General features: G+C 45.0%; 1 protein-coding gene across 3 annotated transcripts in view; it reads right to left on the bottom strand.

Moving 5' to 3' along the window:
* Positions 1-236: 236 nt before the first annotated feature.
* The window catches only part of LOC120672765, a 34,929-nt gene continuing 21,761 nt past the window's right edge, over positions 237-13,404 (bottom strand). The window contains exons 22-36 of one of the 3 annotated variants that reach the window (XR_005674301.1): positions 10,802-10,963; positions 10,392-10,721; positions 10,229-10,311; positions 5,997-6,101; positions 5,098-5,329; positions 4,415-4,759; positions 4,219-4,320; positions 3,774-3,917; positions 3,587-3,675; positions 3,094-3,176; positions 2,844-2,959; positions 2,446-2,531; positions 2,157-2,256; positions 772-934; positions 272-644 (exon numbers count right to left, since the gene is read on the bottom strand). Coding sequence is in view for 1 of the 3 variants with exons in the window: in XM_039953336.1 (XP_039809270.1) it covers positions 869-934; positions 2,157-2,256; positions 2,446-2,531; positions 2,844-2,959; positions 3,094-3,176; positions 3,587-3,675; positions 3,774-3,917; positions 4,219-4,320; positions 4,415-4,759; positions 5,098-5,329; positions 5,997-6,101; positions 10,229-10,311; positions 10,392-10,721; positions 10,802-10,963 (2,043 nt within the window). In the remaining 2 variants the exon portion in view is untranslated. Of the gene's footprint in view, positions 935-2,156; positions 2,257-2,445; positions 2,532-2,843; positions 2,960-3,093; positions 3,177-3,586; positions 3,676-3,773; positions 3,918-4,218; positions 4,321-4,414; positions 4,760-5,097; positions 5,330-5,996; positions 6,102-10,228; positions 10,312-10,391; positions 10,722-10,801; positions 10,964-13,404 lie in introns of all 3 variants that reach the window. The other 2 variants (XR_005674300.1, XM_039953336.1) reach the window with 2 other exon arrangements.

Raw genomic sequence — 13,404 nt, 5'->3', positions numbered from 1 at the left:
GGCCATGAGTTTTTCTATCGGGTTTTTTTCGGCCCGACCCGAACCCGACCCGACCCGAGAAATGCCCAGGTATAGGCGTGAAACAGAGGCAGGCAGGCAGCATAGCTGACAGGACAAGGTTTTCGAGGCCCCGGCACTAGTTTCGCGATCACCAAACAATAATGTACACGTGCCAGTGGTTGATGGCTCGAGCAACCCAATAGGTTAATCCGTTAATGGAACAACTTCCCAAACAAAACAAAACAAAACAAATAAACTGAACCAGCATACATATAGTGCTTACATCAGCTATAAATTTTTAATTATATTCACAATTGTATTCACCATACAAAAATGGATCCCTCGAGACGAGAGGACTATGAGGCAGCTCATTCAGGTATACAGCATGCTATACCATCACTCTATCAGTACCAGGACTCATTCAAGCTACTGAAGCAGCACATACATTGTGCGAGAGAATTGGGCAAAATTTTCTAAAGGATCGGTGAGGGAAGAGGGAAACCTTTTCTTTTTAGGAATGGGAAGAGGAAAAGTTGGCCCTGCCTCTTTATGGACCAAGCGCTCATAGTGAAAATACTCATCTCGCTGGATGCGGAAGGCAATTTAACATCTTCACACTAGAGACCAAAGATGCAGCCCTCTCCCTGTGCGGAACAGCCAACTCATGAGAGCATGTATATACATGGAGACATGGTGCCGCGCAGAAGTGGTGGAAACATGTCAAACTGAGGAACGAGAATTGAACACCTTTGCCCTCCAGAGTGGTCTTACCCCCAGAGAATAATTTGGTTCCTTGCTTCCATGGGTTTGTTTTCTCTGACTTGATTTGAAAACTCCCTACGCATCTAATGGGTGAAAGCAATTGGGATCACATGTACTGGGCCAGCCATTGCTTACACATATCAAGAACCGGCAATGCATTTGCGTGTAATGCCTATCAGAAAGAGTAAATGAAGTCAGGAAACAGAACCAAATAAAATACTGTGGGGAAGGGTTATAAGTAATGAGCTCACTGTCACACAACAATATATATGGCTTCGTTTACTTGTATTTGATGGACTATGGATAAAAGCCCCCACCCCTCTCACTATAACACCTGGGTTTTATGGTCGGGTTGGCTAGGTGGGGCGCGCTAACATGGTATCAGAGCCGAGGTCCCGGGTTCGAACCCACCCGGCCACGCATTTCCGCTGCGCGATTTCCCCTGCGCCTCTCGTGTGCTGAGACCTGCTGCGGGCTACACCGGGCACTAGAACCTGCTGCGGGCTACGCCGGGCTCGCACGCCGTAGGGGGAATGATGGACCATGGATAAAAACCCCCACCCCTCTCACTATAACATCTGGGTTTTATGGTCGGGTTGGCTAGGTGGGGCGCGCTAACAGTATTCCGTACCTATGAGGGAAGTCTTACATTTGGACTCTTAGTTTTTTTCAGCTTTGGTCTTTCCACAAAAAAAGGCTCTCAGCTTTGAGGGTAGATCTGTTTCAGAACCTAAACTTTTCAAGTGTATTATTTTGAGACTTTTAAGTCATACGTAAATCAAAAAATCTAGATAACGATCAAGCAATAAAAATAGGTGGCCTCACTTGAGTCAATTACTCGAGAAACCTTCATAGGCTTTAGCATTTTCTGTTGGAAAACTAATGACATTTCTAATGGAAGCGACCAATGGTGCGATCTTTAAAGTTTACAGACCAAATTAATACTCCCTCCAGTTCCAAACATAGGTCATTTTAGGATTCTAGTTCGCCAAACTTTTTTTTTATTTTGGCCCATCAATATAAGAAAAAGTTACATCAATTGACCACACATAGTTGATGCTACTAGATTTATCATGGAAAATATTTTCATAATACATAATATTCACTATTCCAAATAGTATACTTTTACATATATTGCAAGTTAAATTGTCATATTGGACACCTTATCAGTCTTAAATGACTTATATTTGGAACAGGAGGGAGTAACCTAGAAAATGTTCAGATGATCTTATCATTAAGGGACCAAACCAGATGCCCCCACCATTACTTCTAGCAACTGATAAATGCAAGATGTTATAACTTTCTAACTCATCGCTGGTTGTAGAGAGATGCAGCATGACACACATAAATACATACATCGTAGGAAAAATCTGTAATCTGTGAAGGAAACCAACCTGATGAGCAACATATTGAACATCAGCAACACTTCCACTTCGCGAGGCTATTTGGAATGCACTTTTTAGACGCCCACAGACAACACAAGCAAGTACTTTCCTGCAAAGTTTAGAATTTTTTTTAGAAAAGCACAGGTCATAAGCATCAATGCTTACTAATAGTAAGCATTGTCCAGGCATGAAACAGTGAGCTCGGACTCAGACAATAAAACGCTAGTTTTACAGTCTAGGTAATAAATTCATCCAAGACACATATTAGAAAATTTGTATCTTTGTTAACGATGGCTACCTGTGATTGCTGATTAGCATGTCAATAAGTCGATCTGGTCTTTCTTTATGCTTGTTGGCATAAACATTTATAGCAGCACCAAGAACCTAGTAAACACAAGTGAACAATAATACCAGCAGAGAAATCAGCAAAACAATCCCATTTCATATAGCACAAAATAAGGTTATTATGCTAAATATTTGAAATACTGGGCTAATAGTGAAACATATTTCACACATCTCAATAAAGCTCATATACTAACAAGCATAATTTATAATTCCAAACGTTGCCATGAATATGAATATAATAACTAAAATCTAATACACACATATATACTATATATATATATATTATTCCTCGCATTCAAATCCTGTGAGGTAAACTGGAGGCCAATAGGCTGTAAAAAAAAGAATTGTCACCTGATCCCATTCATCATCATCTATAGTACCCCTTATGTTCTTCAGGAACTCTGTTAGTTGGCCACCTTTTTTCCTTTCAGCAAGGGATGCAGCTACACCAGCATAAATATCAACAGCTGGAACAAAACAAGCTTAAATTAATTTAAGTATTGATATTTATACTTCCAAACGTGTATCAGAAAAGCATCAATGCTGAGATGCTGAGTATGATATCAACATAATGAGGAAAGGTTGGATCCAATATTTATACCTGGGAGATCAAACTCATGAAGCATTCTGAAAGCTAAATCAAAATGCTTTTCAGCCAGAGTTTCAACAACCATGCATCTTCGCCTGCAATTAATGATTGCAAACTTTTTTTAAAAAAAAAAACTATAGGTTCATCGAGCTGAAAAGGACAAAGTCAACTAAGTGCGTCAAAACAATAACCATACGATAACCATATACACAATACTGGGATAAAAATTAAAGCAGTGAGTCCTCATACAACAAAACTATGTTCCAATAAATAAAGCTCATAAATAAAGGAACAGATAAAACCAGAAGAATCTGAAGCACTAGGCCTAGTCTGAATGGGATCATTGAGGAGGCTGAACTAAATTCCAGGGGTGGAGCTTATGGCCAGAGGTGGTCAGCAAAGGTACATTAAAGCTAAATTACTGACAAATGCAAATCCATCTTTGCCACTAGTCACCCCTAGAGCAATTCAAAGGATTCAACCTTAAAAGGTAGAAGATACAAACCTCATAGTTTCAGGGTCAGTAGGATTCCCGAAAAGGGAAGTTTTCCACTGAGGACCATCTATATTGTTGAGGGCCTTCACTACATCCATCTACAATGCGGATATGTGCAATTAGGTTAGCTTTTGAACCAGAAATACATTGAAAATTACTTCAATGCATGAGAAAAAGGAGTCTGCATTAACCTCACCTGATAGGAAACACGAGTGGAATATTTCATTATAGTTTCTCTGGTCATTTTTCCTGGTGTGCTCTTATTCCGAGCAGACCGCAATACCAACTTTGTAGCCTCCATCGTTCTATCTCGTACAGATAAGGCTTCTTCAAAATGTGTCTGCAATCATAAGAAGCCAAGGCATAAACACAACCAAATAGTTATTTTCGTACTGCACCATAGTCCGGTCGTTTTCCTTTACTTTTTTACTTTCCATATTGATATAGATTTAGAGTACAAGGTGTTTTGATTACAGATTTGCAATTGATATATGCACAGGAATCATGTTCAGATCAGCTGGCTAGACAAAAATCGTTCTCCAAAATACAAGTCAACACACATGGTTAGCTGTGCCGTCATGCATGATTTCCATATAATGCATTGTGATAGTAAAAACCATGAAAATAAGATGCAAGTATACCTTGGCATGTCCCAAATGCCTCAAAGCCTCCTCTTGAGACATGGAATTCATAAATAATTGGATACAACAAAGGCCAGAAGGAACATGGTCATCTTTTAGAACCTGACACAGCATGTTCCATTGTAACTATTAATTGCCATGAAGTGATGAAATTAGTAGAATCCAAAGGAGTGATTCATATAGATATTGACAGTACCAAAAAGTTGTAGAGATAATTAAAATGCCGATGTGTTTCACAATAGTTGCAAATGCGGGTGAGAACAGTGTTCATGTACTGGATCACAGGTGTCTCATGATATGCGGGCGATTGTGTTACTGCCCGTATTGTGTTCTCCAAAACAGCCATGGCACCATATCCAAGACATAGATCGCACAAGTCGTCAATTGTCCCATAGTCAGTTGTTAACGGGTCACTCCATGGAACTGAAGACACAGAAGTTTCCCCTTCAGTGGTTGGTTGATTAAAAGGGAAGAACAAAGAGCATGCTTCAGCATAATGGCCATGCCTGAACATGAAAGCCAGCATTTGTGGCCGAGCATACTGCAAGTACCCAGAAGAAATAATTAATCCATAATTCAATATAAAACTGATGGATTATTGAATCAGAACCAATTTCTCAAATGGATACAAAAGGACTAAACAAGACCAAAAGCTAAATAGGACTCAAGATTGGCTCTTATTGCCGAGATTCTGTAGGAAATTGAGATGAGCAGGGTGAGAAGAATACATGATTCCGGTGTCTACAGAGAAAGATATTGAGCTGTTCCATGGTGGAAACAGGGAATCTAGAAAGTGAAAACTCTAGGGTGACACTGTAGAACAGAGTTTGATCAAGTAAGCAAAAAGAGAAGTACATACTAATTGGGTATAAATCTTACATCATGCAAGTAATGAATACACTCGGCATATCTGACACTGTCAAGATTGCTGCGAGGACCATCTTCAAGGTATGAGCTAGCAGATGTGAATTGGTTGTCCATAGGATCTCTGGACTGTCGGGAACTCTCAGATCGTGGGAATGTGGATGGCATGTACAGAACATTAAGATAAGCATCAGCAGAAAGGGAATCATCAAAGATGGTTGCTGCACTCTTTGCCAAATGCTCATACCTGCATTTGCACATTCAATAGCAGAATCATGTGTGCATTTAGATTGCAAAAAATGTAAAAAATCATATGTTGATTTACTTCAAAAGGTACTTCTATGATATTACAATCTTATTGGATTCAGTAAATAAATTACAGAGAATTAGCTGTCAAAGTTGCATTTTGAAGGGATTGTTGACATTCAAAACGACATTTACTGCATTATCAGGTAGTAAGCAGCAAATCCAAAGTGAACTAAGAGTGCATTTCTTATCCACAAGTTATAGTGTGACAGTTCGCAAATTCACCATGTAGCAGCGTCTCAAATATTTGTAAAAAAATCGTGTATGTAGCACATATAAAGGTCAGGTAAACCTGCAAAAAAGTAGTAATTCATCCTAGATGTCAAGAATCAAAATAAACAAGCTGTCAGTTCAGCATTGTTTATGTGCTTACAGTAGAACTTAGTTCTTTTCAAATTTCAAAATCAAATATTATTTTGAAATTAAACTTTTGTAGGATTAGTTAACTTTAGGTGTACTGCTTACATGATTTTTATGGAAGTTTTATAGCATTGCAAGAAACATAATTAATCATATTATCATTAATGAGGATGCCAGTTCTGCAGCACACCAACAAATTGTAAAGCTTAGGAATAGTAAACATGGAAACATTGATGCCGGTGCCTTACATGGAACGGACAGAAGAAACATCAACCGGAGGTCCTCCTTCAATTGTGTTAATGATTTCAGTAACAACAGTAGCTGCATCGCCTTTGTATTGTTGAAGTGCTTGCCTGGAAGGAAAATATACAGATGCAAAGGTTATACATAAAAAAACAATGAAAAGCACAATCTTGGTTGACAATTTAAGTGAAATGCTCAAGTAAACAAAGAGGTGAAAGTCAGCATGCTTGAGAGCAGTTTTGAAACCCTCATCTCTTTCACAGTATGGATGCAAGCTATTCAAACAAAATTTCCCTCATTCTATCCGGATTGCAACTTTTGTAGCTGTCAGCGTGACCTAGTGGGCTGGCCATTGGCCGTTGTTGGTGTGTATGGTATAGGCCCATCTAAAGGCCCATGTACAGGTATATTATCCACCCTCTAGAGTTTGGAGGAATACAAGGAAATTAATTCCAAACATGGTATCAGAGCCGTCGTGACACTCTGCTGCCTTTGCCGTGACACCATCCTCCACCACCTGGCACCGCCGGCTTGGTCACCCCGGCCGCGACGTTTTAGCTCAGCTTAGCCGTAGTACCGATGTTCTTTATACTAGGGCTCCTACTGAGCATCTCTGTCATGCGTGCCAGCTTGGTCGTCATGTTAGACTTCATTTTTCTTCCTCTTCTTCGCATGCAACGCATGCCTTTGATCTTGTTCACTGTGACCTGTGAACTTCTCATATCCCCAGCATTTCTGGTTATAAATACTATCTGGTGGTGGTTGATGATTTTTCTCATTACTCTTGTACTTTTCCTTTGCACGCCAAGTCTGAGACCTTTCCCATCCTCCTCCACTTCTTTGACTTTGCCTGGGTGTCCACTCAGTTCGGCCTCACCATTAAAGCCGTCCAGTGTGACAACGGGCGTGAGTTCGACAACTCCACCTCCCGTTCTTTCTTCCTCTCTCGGGGTGTTCAGCTGCGCATGTCTTGTCCGTATACCTCTCCTCAGAACGGTAAGGCTGAGCGGATGATTCGCACGACGAACGACGTCGTGCGCACCCTTCTGATCCAGGCCTCTCTGCCTCCCCGCTTCTGGGCTGAGAATCTCCACACCGCCACCTACTTGCTCAACCGCCTTCCGTCCACAGCTTCTCCTGCTCCCACTCCTCACCACGCTCTTTTCGGTACCCCTCCCAGCTACGACCACCTTCGTGTCTTCCGGTGTGCATGTTATCCTAACATCTCCGCCACTGCTTCTCACAAGTTGGCACCCCGCTCGACTCGTTGTGTGTTTCTTGGTTACTCCTCTGACCACAAGGGGTACCGATGCTTTGACCTCTCCTCTCGCCGGGTCCTTATCTCCCGACACGTTGTGTTTGACGAGTCCGATTTCCCCTACTCCACCTCCTCTACACCTTCACCTGACCCCGAGTTGGAGTCCCTGTTTTTGTCTGACCAGGTGGTTCAGCCACCTCTGTCTGTCTGTCCTTTCCCTGCAGGTCTTCCTGGTACACCGGCACTGTCTCCGGTGATACCTGCTGCGCCGCGTCACGCGCGGCCCCGGTGCCTCCTCCTGTGCCTGCGCGCTACGCTCAGCCGGTGCAGGTGTATCGGCATCGTTCGGTGCCGACACCGGCGCTGATTCCGGCTCCGGAGGCTCCAGCGTCACCTCTGCCACCTCCACCGGAGCCGTCGCCGCCGCCACCTCCACTGCCTCGCTCTCGAGATGAGCCGGTGGTGTACCACCCACCCGTGCTCCATCGGGACTCTGGTCATATTCATCCCATGGTGATTCGGCGGATGGCTTCTCAGCCCGCGACTCTCTCCGCCACCGAGGGAGAGCCGCGGATCTCTCCGGTACCCTTCTCTGTCCGCGACGCCCTGGCGGATCCTCACTGGCGTCGCGCGATGGAAGAGGAGTACGCCGCTCTTCTTGTCAACCAGACGTGGGACCTCGTGCCGCGTCCGTCTGGTTGCAATGTGGTCACTAGCAAGTGGATCTGGACGCAGAAGCGTCGGGCTGATGGCACACTGGATCGCTACAAGACTCGCTGGGTTCTCCGGTGTTTCACCCAGCGGCCTGGTGTGGACTATGATGAGACCTTCAGTCCAGTGGTGAACCCTGCTACAGTGCGCACGGTCCTCTCTCTCGCTCTTGGCATGTGCACCAGCTGGATGTGAAGAATGCGTTTCTTCATGACACTCTATCAGAGACAGTCTACTGTTCTCAGCCAGCGGGATTTTTGGACTCCAGTCGTCCGTACATGGTCTGCCGGCTCAACAAGTCTCTCTATGGTCTGAAGCAGGCTCCTTGGCCTTGGTATTCTCGGTTCCCCACGTTTTTGCTGACATTGGGTTCACCGAGGCCAAGTTTGACACTTCACTGTTCATCTACCGCCGTGGGGATGAGACTGCCTACCTGCTGCTCTATGTCGATGACATTGTGCTCACAGCCTCCAGTCATCAGTTGTTTCAGCACATCATCTCCTCTCTGCAGCAGGAGTTTGCTATGAAGGACCTTGGTCAGCTACATCACTTCTTGGGTGTTAGTGTTGAGCCTCGCCCGTCTGGCCTTCTTCTTCACCAGCGGCAGTATGCAATTGATATTCTGGAGTTTCGTGCCGCGGAGTAGCTGGGGCAGCTGCCCCACCGTGCGGTATGGGCAGCTCCGCCTATGCTTGCAGTACCTCACTTTCACCAGGCCGGATCTCACATATGCCGTTCAGCAGATCTGTCTTCATATGCATGATCCCCGTGAATCACATCTTGCTGCGCTGAAGCGTCTCCTCCGCTATGTCCGTGGCACTGTTAACCTCGGCCTGGTTCTTCACCGCTCCTCCTCTGCTGAGCTGGTTGTCTACACCGACGCTGACTGGGCTGTCTGTCCGGACACTCGCCGCTCCACCTCCGGCTATGCCGTCTTCCTGGGCGGCAACCTTGTCTCCTGGTCGTCCAAGCGGCAGCCGGTTGTCTTCCGCTCCAGTGCCGAGGCGGAGTACCGTGCTGTCGCTAACGGCGTGGCGGATGCGTCCTGGCTTCGACAGCTCTTGACGGAGCTCCACAGCCCGCTCGCCAAGAGCACGCTCGTCTACTGCGACAACGTCAGCGCCGTGTACCTCTCCACCAACCCCGTTCAGCATCAGCGGACGAGGCATGTGGAGATCGACTTGCACTTCGTTCGTGACCGGGTCGCTATCGGCGATGTTCGGGTCCTCCATGTCCCGACCACCTCCCAGTTTGCCGACATCTTCACCAAGGGTCTCCTCTCCTCGACCTTCTCGGAGTTTCGCTCCAGCCTCAACGTAGCGGGTGACTAGTTGTGACTGCGGGGGGGGGGGGGGGGTGTTGTCCCTGTGTGTGCTTTCTTTGTTCTCCAGTCTTGAACTCCGCTGCGCCGGTAGTTCAGACTGCGGGGGGGGGGGGGTGTTGGTGTGTATGGTGTAGGCCCATCTAGAGACCCATGTACAGGTATATTACCCACCCTCTAGGGTTTGGAGGAATACAAGGAAATTAATCCTAAACAGCTGTGGTGCCCGGCATTATGTGCTTGGGCTGCCGGTGTGTTTTATGGTAATTGATGTGTATTAGGCAAGGATCTCCATTGATTGGGTGTTTCTATAAATCCTAGACCGACCCTTGCCTATATAATGTACTCCTGTACTCTCAAGAATCAATCATCAATTTCCCAAGCCTTTCATTGCTTTCAGTAGCCTTCTTAGCTCAGTGACGAATTAAATTAAAGATATAAGCATTTCACCATCTTTCTGAAAGGAAAAGGAAAAAACACTGAACTGAAAATCTATGCACGCTTATGGAAAAGAAGACTAAGCAGACACTATTCTAGCAAGGACAATAGCGGGAGGGAAACCAGTATATTTTCTAGTAGATGTAAACAGAATATACTTGCAAGTCAGGAAAATGGTTTGAAAATGAATAGATAAGGTGGGGCACAATATATACGTAAATACTGATGTATAAGTAATTTTTCTGTTAGAAATATTTGTTATAGTTGTGCTTTGTGTATATTCAATACCCTAAACTAAGAAAATGCTATGGGACAAAAACACTTCCACTGATAAAACCAAACAAGAAAAATGATAATTGGTTTTTGGCAACTCAGTCTCGCATACAATTATTAAGTTAATTGTTTAACTTATGTCTCTTCTCTTCTAATAAATGGGAACATATTTTGTGTTCCCCCCAATATCTATCATTTTCTTTCTGTAATCGTGTACAAGAAAAAGTTTCCCTTACTTGAACTTCACACGGGCTTGAGCATAGTGCTCCATTCGAACTAAAGCATGGCCCCATGCAACCCATACCGGAAAAGCGTCAATCTGCAATCGATCACAATAATACATTGCCTTTATTATCCAGTATACAGGAAGAACGAGAAAGAAGTTGTAAAAATCAATACCTTGCACTTTCTACAAGTATATACAGCCATGCTGTACCGTTCATCGCTGACCAATCTGTCACGTAGACGAGTTGAAGATTCTTTGTCAGCGATATCATCAAGCGAGGCAATAATACCTGATCCCAGCAGGCTTTGAAGAAGCTCTGCACGCCCTAACCACATGTCTGCTTGAGCCAGGAGATCAGACAGCTCATCTAGATACTGGCTCCCAGCACTTGAACTGCTAGTGTCCACAGAAATATCATCGACATCCCTACTTCTTTCAGAACCACTTGACAAATCACTACTCCCAACGAGCTTCTTATGTAGATTTTTTGCGTAAGAGAGGGCCTGAAAAATATAAATTACCGAGTTACAGTTAATATAAAGTATGTTACGCAAAGTGTCATTTTGCTAGTCATTTTTCAAACCTGCACATAAGTTTCCGTTGCATGATAAGCTCGAGCTATGTTATCCATAGAGGCATCAAGGGGCAATTGTTGGGAGCTAAGTACAACCTTCATCTGAGTCATACACAGTTCAAGTGCACCTTTTGCAGCTACTGACTCATCGCTGCACAAGGAAATTAATGCCTACAAATAGATTCACAAATGCTTATAGAAAATATATCATAAAATTTTTACTGTAAATTTTGGAGACAATGCCTATAAATAGATTCCCAGACACTACCACTTATGTCCAAATAAAATTATACCATCTATAAATTTATTAGAAAAAAGGATTGTAATAGAAGATCCTTTTTCTAACTTTATCAATCTATTAGAGAAATTACTTATAGGAGCAGTCGGTGCTCAATTATCTTGTCTGGAGAACACAAATCACAATGTAAAGCCAGATACAAAAACTTTGGAGAGGCATAAGGAAATAAATGAAATCATAACACAAGTCACTGCAGTCATTATCTTACCACTGTCTGATTTTCAGTGACTTTCAGGAACAAAACAACTGCAATATGCAGATCCATTTCAAACCATTAACCATATTCTATTTTATCCTATTTTATCAGACATATCCTATTTTATCACATATTTGTAAATCACAAGCTAGAGATGATTCCTAGTGGCGATGACTATGGTAAAAAGCTTTTTAAAAAAAACTCATCTGCCAAAATCATCTCCAATCCCACTTGTATTACATATTAGTAGGATGATTGGAAGTGTATAGGACATAAACTATGCACATATATATACCATAGTTTTATCTTAGGAAAATTCCTTTCACATAGCACAAGGCTGAAACAATATCTACTTAAGGTTCAAAAAAACATTACTAAACTTCGTTTAATCGAGATTAAATGCTAAACGGAGTCCTAACGTCTACGTTTAACCTTCCTAGGCGCTAGTCAGTAGGCTAGTGCCTGCCTAGCGCCTAGCGTTTCCTTGAACATTATTCTACCTATAATGATATGGTAGATAACAAGATTAGAGGCTACCCGCCCTCACGTTGGAGGCTCTGGGAAGTATTTGGTTCTAATCTTGCTTGTTCTTCATTGATACAAGAGACGACTGACTTGACCCCTAAGCAATATCCTAACCGAATCAATCTATCTTATCTCTTTCCTAATAAACCAAATTAACCTAATCAAATAGGATTCGGCACTGTTCACGCACGCGCTACAGTACTCATGGGCCTAGATCGGCCCATAACACTTCTCACACATTTTTCTTCCTCCTCTCATATGTGCGTGCGGCCCACAAATGAGTCCACAACACTTCTGCCCTCCTTTCGAAACAGCTCGTCCTCGAGCTGGAATGATGGATAGCGCTCCTTGAACGATTCCAAGGGCTCCCAGGTCGTGTCGGCCGCCGGAAGGCCGAGCCACTGCACCGAAAGCTCCCATACGCCACGGTTGAGCCTTGCGCGCAGCACCTTCTGAGGAGTAGGGACAGCCCGGCCGTGGTCGATCGGCGGTAGGAGTACTGGTGCAACAGGAGGATCGCCCACATGCTTCTTGAGGAAGACCACATGGAAGACGTTGTGGATGCGGGCTGAAGCTGGAAGCTGTAGACGGTAGGCGACGTCCCCAATGCGCTCCACAACCTGAAAGGGACCATAAAACTTGTGTGCCAGCTTGGCAGCCGCACTGGATGTAATGCCCGCCGCAGCCCGATGGTTGAGGTGTAACCATACCCAATCTCCGACAGCAAACTCAACGAAACGGCGAGAGCGGTCAGCCGTCTCCTTCATGATGTCTTGGGCTTGGTGAAGGCGATCACGAATGTCGGTGAGGAAGACGTCACGCTCATAGAGCTGGCGGTCCAGGGCCACCACCCGCGCCAAACCTGGAGTGTAAGATGCCAAAGTCGGTGGAGAACGCCCGTAGACCACCTCAAATGGCGTGGTCTTAAGCGCAGTCTGGTAGCTGGTGTTGTAGCAATACTCGGCCCATGGCAGCCACCGCAACCATTGCCGTGGTCGATCACCAGCGAGGCACCGTAGATAGACGCCCAAGATTCTGTTTGTGACCTCAGACTGCCCATCCGTCTGAGGGTGGAAGGCAGAGCTGAGGCGCAGCTTGACACTGGCGAGGGAGAAGAGTTCCGTCCAAAACTTGCTGGTGAAAACAGGGTCGCGATCGCTCACGATGGAACACGGCAATCCATGGAGCTTCACGATGTTGTCGAAGAAGGCCTGGGCGACGGAGATCGTCGTGTAGGGGTGCCCCAGTGCGATGAAGTGGGCGTACTTGGAGAAACGATCGACGACAGTGAGCACCACCGTCTTGCCGCCGATCCTGGGAAAACCCTCCACGAAGTCCATGGCAATATCTGCCCAGACCGAGCTTGGCAACCCCAGCGGTTGCAGCAGGCCCGCTGGGTGAAGATGCTCTGTCTTGCTGCGCTGGCAGACAACGCAGCTGCGGACGTAGTCGGTGACGAGTCTGGACGTGTGTGGGCTGTCCGCAGGCGATGCAGCGTCTTCTGGGCCCCTTCGTGGCCGGTCCCGTGTGCATGCTGAAGAACCGGCCACAAGGATGAGTCGTCGGGGACGAAGATGCGTCCCTTGTGGAGCA

Source organism: Panicum virgatum, chromosome 5N (genome assembly GCF_016808335.1).
Source record: "Panicum virgatum strain AP13 chromosome 5N, P.virgatum_v5, whole genome shotgun sequence".
NCBI classification, from domain to species: Eukaryota; Viridiplantae; Streptophyta; class Magnoliopsida; order Poales; family Poaceae; genus Panicum; species Panicum virgatum.
This window is presented reverse-complemented; position numbering and strand designations above follow the sequence as displayed.